Here is a 13,306-nt window from a genome sequence, read left to right on the forward strand (position 1 = left end):
ACCCATCCATACTTCCTCACACAGGATTTGGCTGAACTTCACTTATAATAGATGTATTTTCCTTTCTGCCCTACAATAATGCACAGCTCATGAATTTTTGCAAAATGTTGGTGTCGGGCTTAATATGAAATTTTATCTGGATAGAACAAATGGTCTATGTTTTAGTGACCTTTGACAGTAAGGATGCAGGCAAGCCTGCAACCAAAAGTACTGTTGCCAGGAGGATCACCTTTTGCCTCACTAATCGTTCTACTTTTTTTGGAAAATATTTCAACATTGTGATGGTTGTATGTTTCACATTTTCTGTGCATGTTCCTATCCGTAGAATTTTCTGGGTAGTAACGTTACACACTTAAGACACATTCTGCAAGCACAATTCTTGTGATGCCTTTTCAATGAGCAGTGCTGTTTGGCTAGTATGCCTTAATAAATATTTCTTCTTCCTTTTCTGAAGGCCTCGCCGCTAATTTGTCTTCATCCCCTATTTTATTTCCTATGCAACGCACTACATTTTGGACTGGGCGAGATCAAGATCATAGGAATGGGATCATCGCTTGATAATGACTTCCTTACTCCTAAATTCCTTATGTTCTGTCCTCTTAGCAGTAGCCTCTTGCTTACCTTTCTACCATCGGTCACTAATCTGCTACATTTCGAAGTGTTGCATTGGGCGAGCGAGCATGAAGGCTTATGTGATGTGACATGTATCTTTCTAGCTTCATAAGGCTATGAATTCTCAGCTTTGAGAAACATTTTGCTGTCCCACCAGCAGATGCCAGGGCACTTACAGGGTGAGAATAAGAGTTTTGATGGAATAGCAAAAAGGGAGTTAATGTAAAGGTAACTTTATCCATCCCTGGTATTGGTATCTTGGATTCACACGCCCCTCCTACATCCCTACAATCCGCTCTGAAAGGCAACTAGTAAATGTATGTCATGCATTCTGTGCATCTATAGTGTGTCTTGCCCACTAGCAGATTAACTTCATTGGTTGACGAAGAAAAAACCCAAAATAATGGGGTGGGCTTAATTTTGCATTGCCTTACAGTGTTGTTTCTAAAGCTGCTGTTTATGTAACAAGGATTCCGATCCTCATGACTGGGACTGTTCGGAGGATGTGAAAGTATGAAGCACACATAAGAACTAGTTTCACATAAGTAACATTTTCTTCCATGACATTCATATTAGAGCAAAGTCTCCAGTATACCTCTCGCTCTAAATGTTTTAGACGGACCCCAAAGTAGAGATTCCAGAGAGGTGACTGTAGTACAGGATGCTTGTTTACTGACTAGAGACTAGATATGAGTGATTTAGATATATTTTCTTATATGTACTGGCCCATGCAATATTTACTTTTATTATATGCGTCCTTCTCTGATCGTATGCAGGAATGCAGTCTTTCCAGTGCAGACTCATTTTTTGCTATCCTTTTAGCTTCATATCGACTTACTGGATGAACCTGGTGTTTTCTCAGTGAAGCCACGGCCCAGCACACATTGCATTTATCCTGTCCAGGAGGACCAAAAGGAAGTTGTGCTCTTCGGCAAAGGTAAGTGATGATGTCTCCTATCCTGAGTGAATGTACCAGTGCTATGTGTGCGATAGTTAAATGAATAGTCAGTACAGTGAGGTGTGAAGGAAGATGATAATTGGAATGTTAAGTAGTTTGATCTGTATGAGAGGGATTTCATTTAATTTGGTTGAGGATTGAAGAGAACACGTTGCATTACTGCTGGTGTACTGCCTGAACAGTTCAAAACAAAGATTATGTTTTTGAAGAAGAACGTGTCATGATTTATTGTAGTGTAGACCTCCACAATAGTCGCTTCAGAATGCTACATCAAATGCTTCATCAAACATTGAGCCAGGTGCTCTGAAACTATCCTAACTTACCGTTATTATCCCATTTCACTATGGGTGTGCAATTATTTGTGCAACCTTCCATAGAACATTTCTGTGAAACAAGGGAAACCCTTAAGTAATAAGGGACCCAGGGGTATGTGTATTTATAAAGGAACAGGGGTCCCTTATTAAAGGAATACAGGGCCAGATGTACAACCGTTTTTTGCTGTTGCACAGGGGTTTTAGGCCCGTTTGCAACTGCAAAAAACGTGTGGCCAATGTACCAACCCTATTTTGCGAATCGCTAATCAATTAGCGACTCGCAAAATAGGGTTAGCGACTTGCTATTAGGAAGGGGCGTGCCAAGGGCGTCCCTTCTTAAAGAGCGAGTACAGAGCCCATGTATGAATGTTTTGCAAACGCAATTGCGGTCGCAAAACACTTGCAGTTTACCACCCTTCTCAGAAGCGTGGTAAGGCACTCGCAAACGGGAAGGGGTCCTTAGGGGACCACTTCCCCTTTAGGAATGCATGTGCAAATATTTTTTAAGAGCAGGCAGTGATTCCAGGAACCACTGCCTGCCCTTAAAGAATTAAACTGAAAAGTTTTATTTTTATTTTTTACATGTATCCCGTTTTCATTTAAGGGAAAGGGCTGTATTTAAAAAAACTGCTTTATTTAAAAGCAGTCCCAGACATGGTGGTCTGCTGACCCCAGCAGGCCACCATCCCTGGGAGTGCTAGCCATTCCTAATGGGGTCACAAATTGCGACAGCCTCATTAATATTTAAGAGGCATGCAATTTGCAACCCCATTATGAATCGCAAACAGTGTCTCAGACATAGCATTTTGCGACTCGCAAATTGCGACTTGCAATTTGTCACAATTTGTGACTCTCAAAATGCTATGATCGTATATCTGGCCCACAGAAAATTGAATGCACATAGAGATACAATGAAGCCTATGTATGTTATCAAAATGGAACAATCATAAATATTTATTTCCTTCAATAAAAACAATGGTGAGGGAAAACAAATGAGGGTCACATAAGACTTACAAAATCAGGCATATGAATGTGACAAATCAAACCCAGTGTTTGCAGTTACAGTCCGTAAGTACCAATGTTCATGTGTAAAGAAATGAACAATGCTAACAATTGAGTCTAGGTACCATAGTCGATGGCATTTTGATCCATAGAGAGATTTTAGGATTGTCAGGACATACAAAGTTATGCCTGAGACAGGGATAGGGTTACGCCAAATGTAACTCTGTTCCAGCTACAGGCAAGTGGGGGATTCTCATATCCTGTGTAAAATTAAAAGCAGGGTGAAGGGGATGAAAAATCGGTCAAGACGTGGATGATGACCAGTACTGTTCAATGTAGGTGGTAGGGGCCAAGACTGCCCAAGAAGAGCCACTTGAAGTAAATACGGGTGTTCTCAATTGAGCAAAAAATTAAGTACAAAGGGATGCGGTTGGGGTTTGCCAGAGTGGACTGCTCCTTGCATACACCTTAGTTGAAGCATGGAATTTTGAGAACATTTGATCCACTCTATCCCTGAAGCTGTAGGGAAGTTTTTTTGCAGAACTGTTGACTGTGGACAACTGTCTTATGGCCAGGGACAGCGGTAAGCTTGGTCACCACCTGGAATAACTCCTTAGTATGGAGTCTTTGGCCTCTTCAATTTGTTGAGTAAAAGAAATTATTATTTTCTTTTGTTAGGAGGTTTTTGCATTTCATCAGTGCTGGTTTTATAGGAGTTTTTCATGTGGATTCTGCAGGCTTGTTTCTCCAATCTGAGAGCCTCAATGAACCATGGGGTGTACGTTTTGTTTCTATTTGTGTGGAAGTGTTTGGGTGGAGCTAACTTGATGAAGGTTGAGTTGAGCCAATCTGTGTAAAGGAAAGCGGCTAGCTCGGTGTCATGTGGGAGTGTGGGTTGAGATAAAGAGAGGTGTTGAATTAATGTGTTTTATGTCGATTTTTGCCCAATCACTCTGATGGGTGGAGTCATAAGATTGCAGAGGAGGATGGAGGTCAAGGGGGACATTAAGTTAAAAGATAATGGCATGATGGTTGGACCAGCTGAGTGGTAAGACATCCTCTATGGTACTATAGGAGTTACTAGCAAACAAACCGTCCAGAGTGTGTCTGGACAGATGAGTGGGTTGTTTGATGAGTTGTGACAGTCCTAGTGTGGCAAGCATTTCGAGTAATGATTCAGTATCTTTATCTGTCTGAGATTCTAGGTGAAAATTAAAGTCACCTAATATAGTAATGTCTATAGTACAAAGACTAGCTTCGAGCAGGACACTAAGATTATTAATAAACCTGGTTCTGGGGCTGGGTAGCCGGTAAATCAGAAGACCTTTGAAAGATTATTTATGGTTTAACTCTAAATTTTAAAAAAGGGCTTCACAATCATGAGATGGTACTGCATCAAAGGTAGCTGCGAACAAGTCGCGGTATATTATAGCTAAACAGCCCCCTCTTTTTTTCTGTTTTCCTAGTCTGTATAAAGAAAATCCAGTAGGCACTGCAATGGTGAAATCATGGCTAGACGCCTCCTCTGCCCAGGTTTCCATGCCAAATACAATGTCCAGTTTCTAGCTATCTAAGAAATCAGCTATTTCAATTTTATGCTTTGGAAGGTAACGTGGCCATTTGAGAAGGAAGAAGTGGTGAGGATTCGCTCAGGGGGGTGAAGGAGAAGGACTTATCTAGGTCGAGGCTGCAATTGAGGCATTTTAAAGAGGCCGTTGGAAGGGGAGGAGTCAGGTTGAAACAAGCGCAGCTAGCGGAACGTGTTGGTTTGAGCGCTTGGAGTTCCTCACCAATATAGGTGATTTTGGCAGCAAGCGGCAGGTGAAAGAAGCAGGGGTTCTGGCGCTACATAGGCTTCCTTGTATCTCTATGTACATTCAATTGTCTGTTTTCCTTGAATAATGGACCTCTGTTCCTTTATAAATATCCTTTCATAGAACAGCATAGCATGTTCCTGGTTCATAGTGCTTTCTCATGTGTACAGACAAAAGTAGGCTCCCAGGTTCTTAATATTTCCCACATACAATAGAGAAGGCTGAACTGTAACATGTTTAAGATGATTTTTATCATTCTTGCTTCTTCAACAGTTCAACAGCTGTTTGTTGTAGCGGCCTCTTTCTCTTCTCATTTTGTATGAATCTATATTCTCATGGAAAGCTGATTACTAGTTTTCAAGTGAAACATGCTGAATGATAGTCATTTTAGCAGTTGACGAAGGATAGGAACGTTTTTGGTTGTGTTTTCTAACACAAACCTCTCTATGCTCACTCACTTTAGGTGGGTGCAGTTGAATTTTAACAGTTTTTCAATTCAGATTTTCACTAAAACATCTGTCTAAATTATTTAAATACATTTCCTTGCCTTGAAATGTTTGCTAAATGTGTCCTACGTGTCCATGAACCAGTTACTCGCATTTATGTTGTCATTCTTTTCTCCATAATTCAAGATTTGTGAAAGAGCCCCAGCATGAGACCTATCCTTGTGCTAAGATCCCACCTCCTGGATGTGCATCAGCATCCATTTCAGCCTTACGCATGTATATTTCTATTCCAGGCAAGACAATGGAAAACAATTTTCTTGACGCTTCTGCTTTTTTGGTCAGTGCTTACTTTTGTCTTCTTGCTCCAGCCCCCACCCTCCAACAGACTGGAGGATATTCTTGTCGACTCTCAAGCAACTCAGGCTGTGGGCCTCTCAGAAAGCACTAGTGTCTTAAGTTTACAGTATTTACCTATTGCCAAAGTTTTGATTATGGCCAGAGCCAATTCTCCTAGCTGGTTGCACTAGGTTGCACCTCAACCTGGTCCCCAAATTGGCACTTTTACAGGATTGTAGGTGGAAAACCTGGGAGCTGGCCAGGAGTGCATGACCCCTCTCCACCCCCCACACCCATGACCCGCTACTGACCATAGCTGCCAAATTTTTCTTAATATTCTCCGTCTTGTATAAGGAAGGGGGTTTGATTCCTCATGTCTATGCATTTCTCGAGAGACCTGGTTTACTTTTTCATGAAGATATTTTTTTTATTTATTTGTGCATTGTTTTAACATTTTATATGGTGCTAATTTACTGAAACTTCGGAGAACCAGACATAGACTTCAGTTCCAGTAATACATAAACTTAATAACAGTCTTCCATCTGACAGATAGGGTGAGTTACATGAAAACTTTTATAGTCAGTCACAAATTGAAAGCTGTATTGAACAAGAGCATTCTTTATTTTTTTTTCTCCAATTTCTAGTGGGATACCATTCCGCAGTATTCAGTACTTCTCCATTTAAATCTAGACTCTTGATTCTAGAGAGTTAACTTTGAACTACAAACTACCTTAACATTTTACTGTAGACCTTAGTGGTAAATATTTTTATTTGGACCTTAGGTCAATGCCACAACTTGTCGTTCAGCTGTTAAAAACGTATGATTTGTAATGCCTTAATTAACATCACCAGGAGTTTAAAATACAATCACAATCCAGAAGAGCCTGTGGAGCTTCGTTTACACACCCCTTGTGTGCTTACACTTGTGCCTGAAGTACCACGTGCCACTGCATTCTAGAGTAAATGCAGTTTGATATTTAGACCCTTTTTAAATGCCTTGATATGGCCATTACAGTACTTTTATTTTTCTCACATCCTGTCTTGCTTACATTATTTTGTATTTTTCAAAGTTTTCTTACTCAAAGAATAGAAAACTTTCCAAAAATATAAACCAGTTTACAGAGAACAGTGAGCATGTGCATTAAGTGCACATTATCTTTTAAATAATTAGATTACCACTGGGACACAGCTAAAGGCGTTCAGTCAGTTCCCATCCTAATTGTCAGATACTTCCAGGATATGATCTTTGAGGTTATGGAACAGTGTGGTAACTCCCAACAGTACCATCCATCTTTAGATTTACTAATAGGCTAGAAGTAGAGGAAGGGGATCCGTAAATAGGTTTCCTACAGGTCTGCCTTTAAGTATTCCTCCCACGACATTCCTCCCTGATGTGCAAACTTATGTAAGTTGGTCTTTCTTCCTGGTTATTTTCTTCAGATTGTACCAAATGCCAGGAAGTAAAATCCAAATGCCAGGAAGTAAAATTCAGTTTTGACTCCCTTACTGAAGGGTGGAATTTCCAGTAAGAATAGTTTAGGGTACCAGCTCAATGGGGTCATCCTAGAAAGCTTAACAGGTGATATAGTACCATTACCAGAAAGCACCTTTCATGTCACAGATCACCACGTATGCCAGAAATCCGCTGTGATTGAGTCACACCTGGGGCTTTTTGCAGGTTTGTTATTATGCATTCAGTGTACTGCTGATGAGATATCTAGGCTCCTGAAAACCATATAAAGTGTAGTAACTTGAATCTGTTAGTATACAAAACCAATCTAGTGTACTTGCACGTCCTATTCCATTCAGCATTTGCAATTGTAGTACCCACAGCAGATCCCAATGTGTCTGTAACTTTTGTGAATCTGACACCAGCCTGATTCTTGATCATACCTTTAAGAGTTCTTGTAAAGGGCTCCCTTTCTTAGTCAGTGTTCTAATAGCCCTATTGACATCATGTTGCCATTTGACAGCAGCTGTTAATTGCCCTCTCACCCCTATAGTGTATTTTTGTGTTATGGCCCACAGTTGCTTCTTGGACAATTAACTTTTTCCATAATCCATAAAAGATACCAATACAACTTACTATATCATCACCAATCAAAAATGCAACAAACTTTAGAATCACTTTGCAATTTAATTGCGTTTTATAACTAGTAATTACTTCAACACAATTTTAGAGCTGTCCAGCTCTCGTTTCATTTTATATTCTCACTTCCTTCCCATATCATAGTTGGTTTTAATTTTCTTGAGCCACATCAACTTTTACCGTTTATTAATGTTTACTGCTCCCATCTATTGTTAATTTAATCCATATTTTCGAACTGATGTTTAACTCTAGATTAAAGCATTTTTTGGGTGCATATTCTTTTTTAGATCTTGCCTACAGACAGTTGAGCTATATTTTGTGGACGCCATATTGTCTACAATACCATATGGACAGTAGGCTTGGGTCAGTACCTTGATGGCTAGCTTTCTTGTATTTCTCAGTTCCCCTACTCCCTGTTCGAGAGCGTTCCTCCCTGTTCTTGTTAACCTTTGACTAGTGATGTGAAGGGACTACATTTTTAATTCTGTTTCATCACTCCATGGGAGTGCTTCACTTTCCTCTCTATTCATCTGCACTCACTAGCACCCCCCCCCCATTATATATTTATAATGAGCCCATCTCCCAGATGATGTTTGTGTGAGAATCCAGCAGCTGCACACTGCTGCCAGGCATCTTGCCTTTACACCCGATGCCCCCTTCTCCTTCCTCTGATACATCTTTTTTCCTTTTACAAGGGTCCAGCAACTGCCCACTGCCATTAGGTCACTCACTTCTTTTGTATTGCACTCCGACTCATGTCTATTTTCTAAATGTACTGTTCGAAAACGGTCTTTAGTCGTGTTGGAATAGTTGACTTAAAATAGCTGTCTGTACATTATGACAAATGTGTACTCCTGCTGGTGCCATCCTGGAATGGTGAAATGCAATGTTTTAACTTTGCATGATGGTGGCCACTAGTGTATGCATACATAACAGCTTGCCTTTTTAATTTGCCATTACAAGATGACGGATGGCCATTTTAGAATGAAAAATTAGACTGGTTTCTCATTGCAAAAAAGCATTGGCCAACAAATAGGTTGACATTCTCCTATTAAAAGTGAGTCCTGTTGACTTTGTCAATGCTTACTCAGTCTATGCTCAAAGGATCGGACCTGTCTGGTGTTTTCATGCTGAATATTATCTGTAGTTCATTTGTCTTCTGTCCTTTGCAGGGCGCAAAGCTCATACAGCTTCCCTCATCTTGAACTCAGGAGAATCGGCTGAGTTTGATGTGTTATTCAAACCCAATGTGGCCCTTCCCTTCAAGGCCACAATCCGCTTGGCAGTGGTGGATAACCAATATGAGGAGAACAATGTGCAGTTGGTGGGAGAGGGATATGAGGATGATCTCACCCTGGACAACATCCACAATCTTGCCTCGGTCAGCAGTTTGGAAATTGCTGAAGGGCCGTTGGAAGACGATCAAGTAGAGGGTGAGCTATAGTGACCTATGTGGGATGTGCAGAGTGAAGGAATTTGAACAAGTGAATTGGCCACACACTTGCATCTTCGAATATATTAATGACCATATTTTATTCTCTTTCTTTAAGCAACCCGTACTGATCACCTTCATTTTGGGGACTGTCACGTTGGAAAGCGTTATCAGGCAACTTTTACAATGACCAATCGTAGTAAGTCAGATGTCATGAGGTTTGAATGGCCAGCTGACGCCCCAGTGCGATTCTCTCCTCAGGTATGTAAAGATGTTACACAGTGTTTCACAATACTACTTTTTGACTATATATGGTGCAGTACCTGGCTCTAGAATGTATGCTGATGGCATATGATACCTGTAAGAAAGTAGGATCTGCTTTCATGGTTATCCCCACTATTTGCTGGTGTTATTCGGTTTCCCGAATAGTCTGACTGTGCTCCTGCTAATCAGGACCCCAGTCACTGTGCGTCCTCCCTAAATTTGACAACGGTAAGTACTTTGGTACCTTCACAATAGGCTACTTGTGTACCTCTGTAAGTCCCTAGTACATGGTACTAAAGTACCCAGGGCATAGGTACACCAAGGGTCTCCTATGGGCTGCAGCATGTATAATGCCACCCATGAGAGACCCCTCAAACTGTGACTACAGGCCTGCTATTGCAGCCTGTGTAAGGTGGTTCTAGCACTACTTACAACAGATATAAGTTCCCTTATATCTGAGATCACTGCACTTAAAACCTGTAAGTCACCCCTGTGGCAGGCTCTTCAGTCCTGAGGGCAGGGTGCTAAGCAGGGCCCCTCTACGAATCCCGGAGTCGATTTTCCAGGCTTTGTAAGTGTGGTCAGCCATTTAAACATATAGTGGACATCAAGTCAAATACAAGATGTCTATATATTGGCTGCACCGAAACCGATCATGTTTGGGATCAAAGATGTTGGAACCCTACCCTAACACTGATTCCAGTTTTGGATGTAGGATCCTATGTACTGGGCCTCCCCTAGGGTGCCCCCCTGTATTCCTGGTACGAGCCTTTTAAGGTCGAACAGCAAGCCAGTGCTGCTGCTGACCACAGACATGGGTCGTGCTGAGCTCGAGCAGGGGAAGGCAGGACAATAGGTTTCCTGCCACAGAGAGGTATAACCACCTCCCAGACAGAACTTTGTGTATTGGGCTGGGGTGGGGGCGTTTGCTAGTGCAACCAGACTGCTTTGAAGGTCTCATTTGCTGCCCTCCTTGCATACTCAAGTTTGAGCCAACTTACAGAGCCGTTGGTTCCACTCTGTCGCAAAACTGGACAAAGATTATGGGAGTTGTCTCCCCTCGTCCTGCCCCTCCTCTGAGAGGGATCCTTGAAGTGTCCCAACCCGTTTCCTAGGGTACTTAAGGGCTTACCTTTGAGTGGCTCTTCAGATGCGTCGTGGGACAAGATTCAAACCCGAAACAACTTCAACTTTGACCGTTTGGGCACCTTGGACTTCGTTGGACTTCGCCTGGAACCGAGACTGCACCAATGAAGACTCCTGCTGCTCCTGGTTTCGCTGTTCTGCAAGTCTTCTTCGTCGTCTGTGCCTTGGCTTCATCCAGGTTTCTCTCCAGGCTCGTGGACTTCTAGGACACCCGAAGTAATCTCCTTTGGAGTGAGGGAGTCACTCCCCTGCATCTGCAGGAACCATATCTAAGCAGACCGTTCTGCTGCTCCTGATGTCCCACGGACTTAAAAAAGGCTCAGCAACACAGGTGGTAGTTCTGCAACTTCCTCTAGGCCTGACCAGTCCTTTCTGCAATTTTGAGGCCAGTAACCCTCATCGGAACTGCAGGGACTGAACCCCTGTGCACTGCATCGCCTTGCCGTTTCCAGGGCTTGTTGGCTAGGCACTCGAGATCTTTGGGCTACAAGAATCTCCAGCCTCCAGAATCTCTTCCTGCCAAGATCATCGTCCTCACCGTATACTCTGCACCGTGGGCCTTTTTCTTTGGTGAGCTCCTTGAGGTCCTCTTGCAACTCCTGTGCCATTGGCCTGTGTGTCCTCTTGTGGGTCTTCTCCTGCTTAAGTGGGCTCTCCTGCTTACTTGGGGCCTACTCTGACTCTCCTGCACTTGGTGAGTCCCTTGGACCTTGCTGGTCCTGACATTGCTCCTTTATTGTTTTTCCTGTTACTGCTGCCAAGGCTTGTTGGTGCTCCCGCCAAACACCAACCCGCTGGTTCTGGACTTCTGACATGGGACAGTTCGTGCATGATTCCTGGTCTTCCTTAGTGTCACCTGGTCCTCACAGCTGCAGTGACAAGGTCGCCGTCATAACTCCTGCATCTTCCTACATCAATGGGCATCGCTCTTCTGTGCCTCCTGGTCACCTCCGAGTGGCATAGACTCTGTCCCCTCTGCTTGCAGGTACTTCTCTACAAGAATTCTCCCTTGGATTTCACCGGACTCTTGCACCATCTCCGCCAGTGGTATCTTTACTGAAGTCCTCCATTGTGGTCTACAGCGTTTTCCAACATCACTTTGTACCTATGCACCCGGCTTCCCTGGTGTAGGTATCCTGGTTCCTGGGCTATCCACGGGTAGGGTAACTCGCCAACCTTTTGTCTTCCTCTGGGTTTCTTCAGGGTCCACTGGGAAGGGTCCTTCATCTTCAAAACTGCAATTGCGACTTTCCTGTTGACTTCTGTTGACTATTCAGCTGTGTTTCCACTCTGCACACAGCCTCCATGGGGTTCCTGGGTACTAACCTTGGGTGGTTCTTTGTGTCCCCAGCTCTCCTGAGCCTCCTAGTCCAAGTCCCGACTTTTGTTGCAGTTCGCGTTCCACTTTTTTAGTATATGGCTTGGTATTCCCCTGGAGACCACTGTGTGTTGTGCTTAGTTACCTCTTGCAATTGAAGTATTCTTGTGTATTTGTGTTGATAAATCCGGGTAGGAGGTATACCAATGTGTTAGTAAGTGTTTTGTAATAAATAGACATATTTTTATAACTACACTGTGTGGTTCTTTTTCGTTTAACCTACACTACATGATTAGATCTGGTAAAACAATCTGCTTAAAACTCCTTCAAGATAAGCTTGAAGGCTGTTCTCCACAGCTACCACTGAGAGAACATTTGAAGGTTGTCTAAGCCCACTAAAATCACCATATGGGTTGTCTGGATTAGTGCAGTGTGCTACACTTACATAAGTGAGCACAGTATACTAAGCCAGCGTCTCACATTGGTGTGCAGCAGTTGGGATTCAAGCCTGCATTGTTTTACCAGCTAATCTAGGTGTGGATTAATTGAAAATTCATCACTAGCATTAGGCACATATACTATTTAGATAGACTAAGTAAGTTCTACTGAACTTATAGATTGGTTGATAAGGGTCTAGCACAGCCCTTGCTCCAGTCTTAGAAAGTTTAGTTTCCACTAGGGTAGGTAGCTGCAACACCACACTACACCTAGACATGTCTTTAATAGTGAACCCCAATTGGGCCAGTCTTTTAGATACTGTGGTCTTAAGTTCCAGGAACTGAGGACCCTGTGACGTCTAGGAAGTTAAAGACAAGTATCATTCCAACCACTAAACATCTCTTAGAGCAGCTTATCCTAGATGATCTCCAGAACCCTGACAGGTCAGGGGATCACTACAAAGTGGGTGGGGATGCTCCAGAAGATGGCGCAGGAGGGGTAACTGTCGCGATCCTTGAGCCGTATGCCCGAGTCCGGCGCCCAACAGACTACAAGGCCCAGAAGGCCAAGGGGCAACGACGTGCGGGACGAGCCGCGCGCTAAATTTCGCACATTACAAAAGCCCCGCCTCTTCCAGGAAGCGGGGCTTGACAAACGTTCCGTAACTTGGATTTCCCTGTTTCGAGAGTAGCGCGTTGCGGATGGTGCTCCCCGCGGATCATTTGCGCGCTACTCCTTTTCAAGCCCCGACTTTGTTTTGAGACACCTTCGGCTCCGGAGGTTCGAGACATTTCAGCGATCCCGTTATCACGAGCGTTGGAGCTCGGTTCAGGTATTTAGGTCCGCGCAGCGAGTGGAAGCGTCCCCCACTCAGCCTGCGCTCCTTTTGTTGTTTTCCCCTTTCCGCAGAACCGTTCCTGTTGACAGTTAGCTTCCTCAGTACTTTGGGGGTCGTGGCCTCTTCAGACTTACAAACATAGCCAGAGCCAGACTACGTTCTGCTGTTTTCTTTGGTGGTCTATGCCTGCCATGCCAGTGTGGGCGTTGTGACATTTAACACGCCTACCGCGGTGCCCCGTCAGAGGTCTTGTGCAGCATCCATATCCTGTTTGGATTCCTGAAGTGTTTTCCGAGGGT

At 43.3% G+C, this 13,306-nt stretch overlaps 1 protein-coding gene across 1 annotated transcript in view; it reads left to right on the forward strand.

Moving 5' to 3' along the window:
* The window catches only part of HYDIN (HYDIN axonemal central pair apparatus protein), a 2,467,744-nt gene that overhangs the window by 1,969,561 nt on the left and 484,877 nt on the right, over positions 1-13,306 (forward strand). Inside the window, exons 63-65 of the mRNA XM_085640020.1 lie at positions 1,435-1,549; positions 8,744-9,004; positions 9,122-9,264. Coding sequence (XP_085496146.1) covers positions 1,435-1,549; positions 8,744-9,004; positions 9,122-9,264 — 519 coding nt within the window. The remainder of the gene's footprint in view (positions 1-1,434; positions 1,550-8,743; positions 9,005-9,121; positions 9,265-13,306) is intronic.

This window comes from Triturus cristatus, chromosome 12 (assembly GCF_964204655.1).
Source record: "Triturus cristatus chromosome 12, aTriCri1.1, whole genome shotgun sequence".
NCBI classification, from domain to species: Eukaryota; Metazoa; Chordata; class Amphibia; order Caudata; family Salamandridae; genus Triturus; species Triturus cristatus.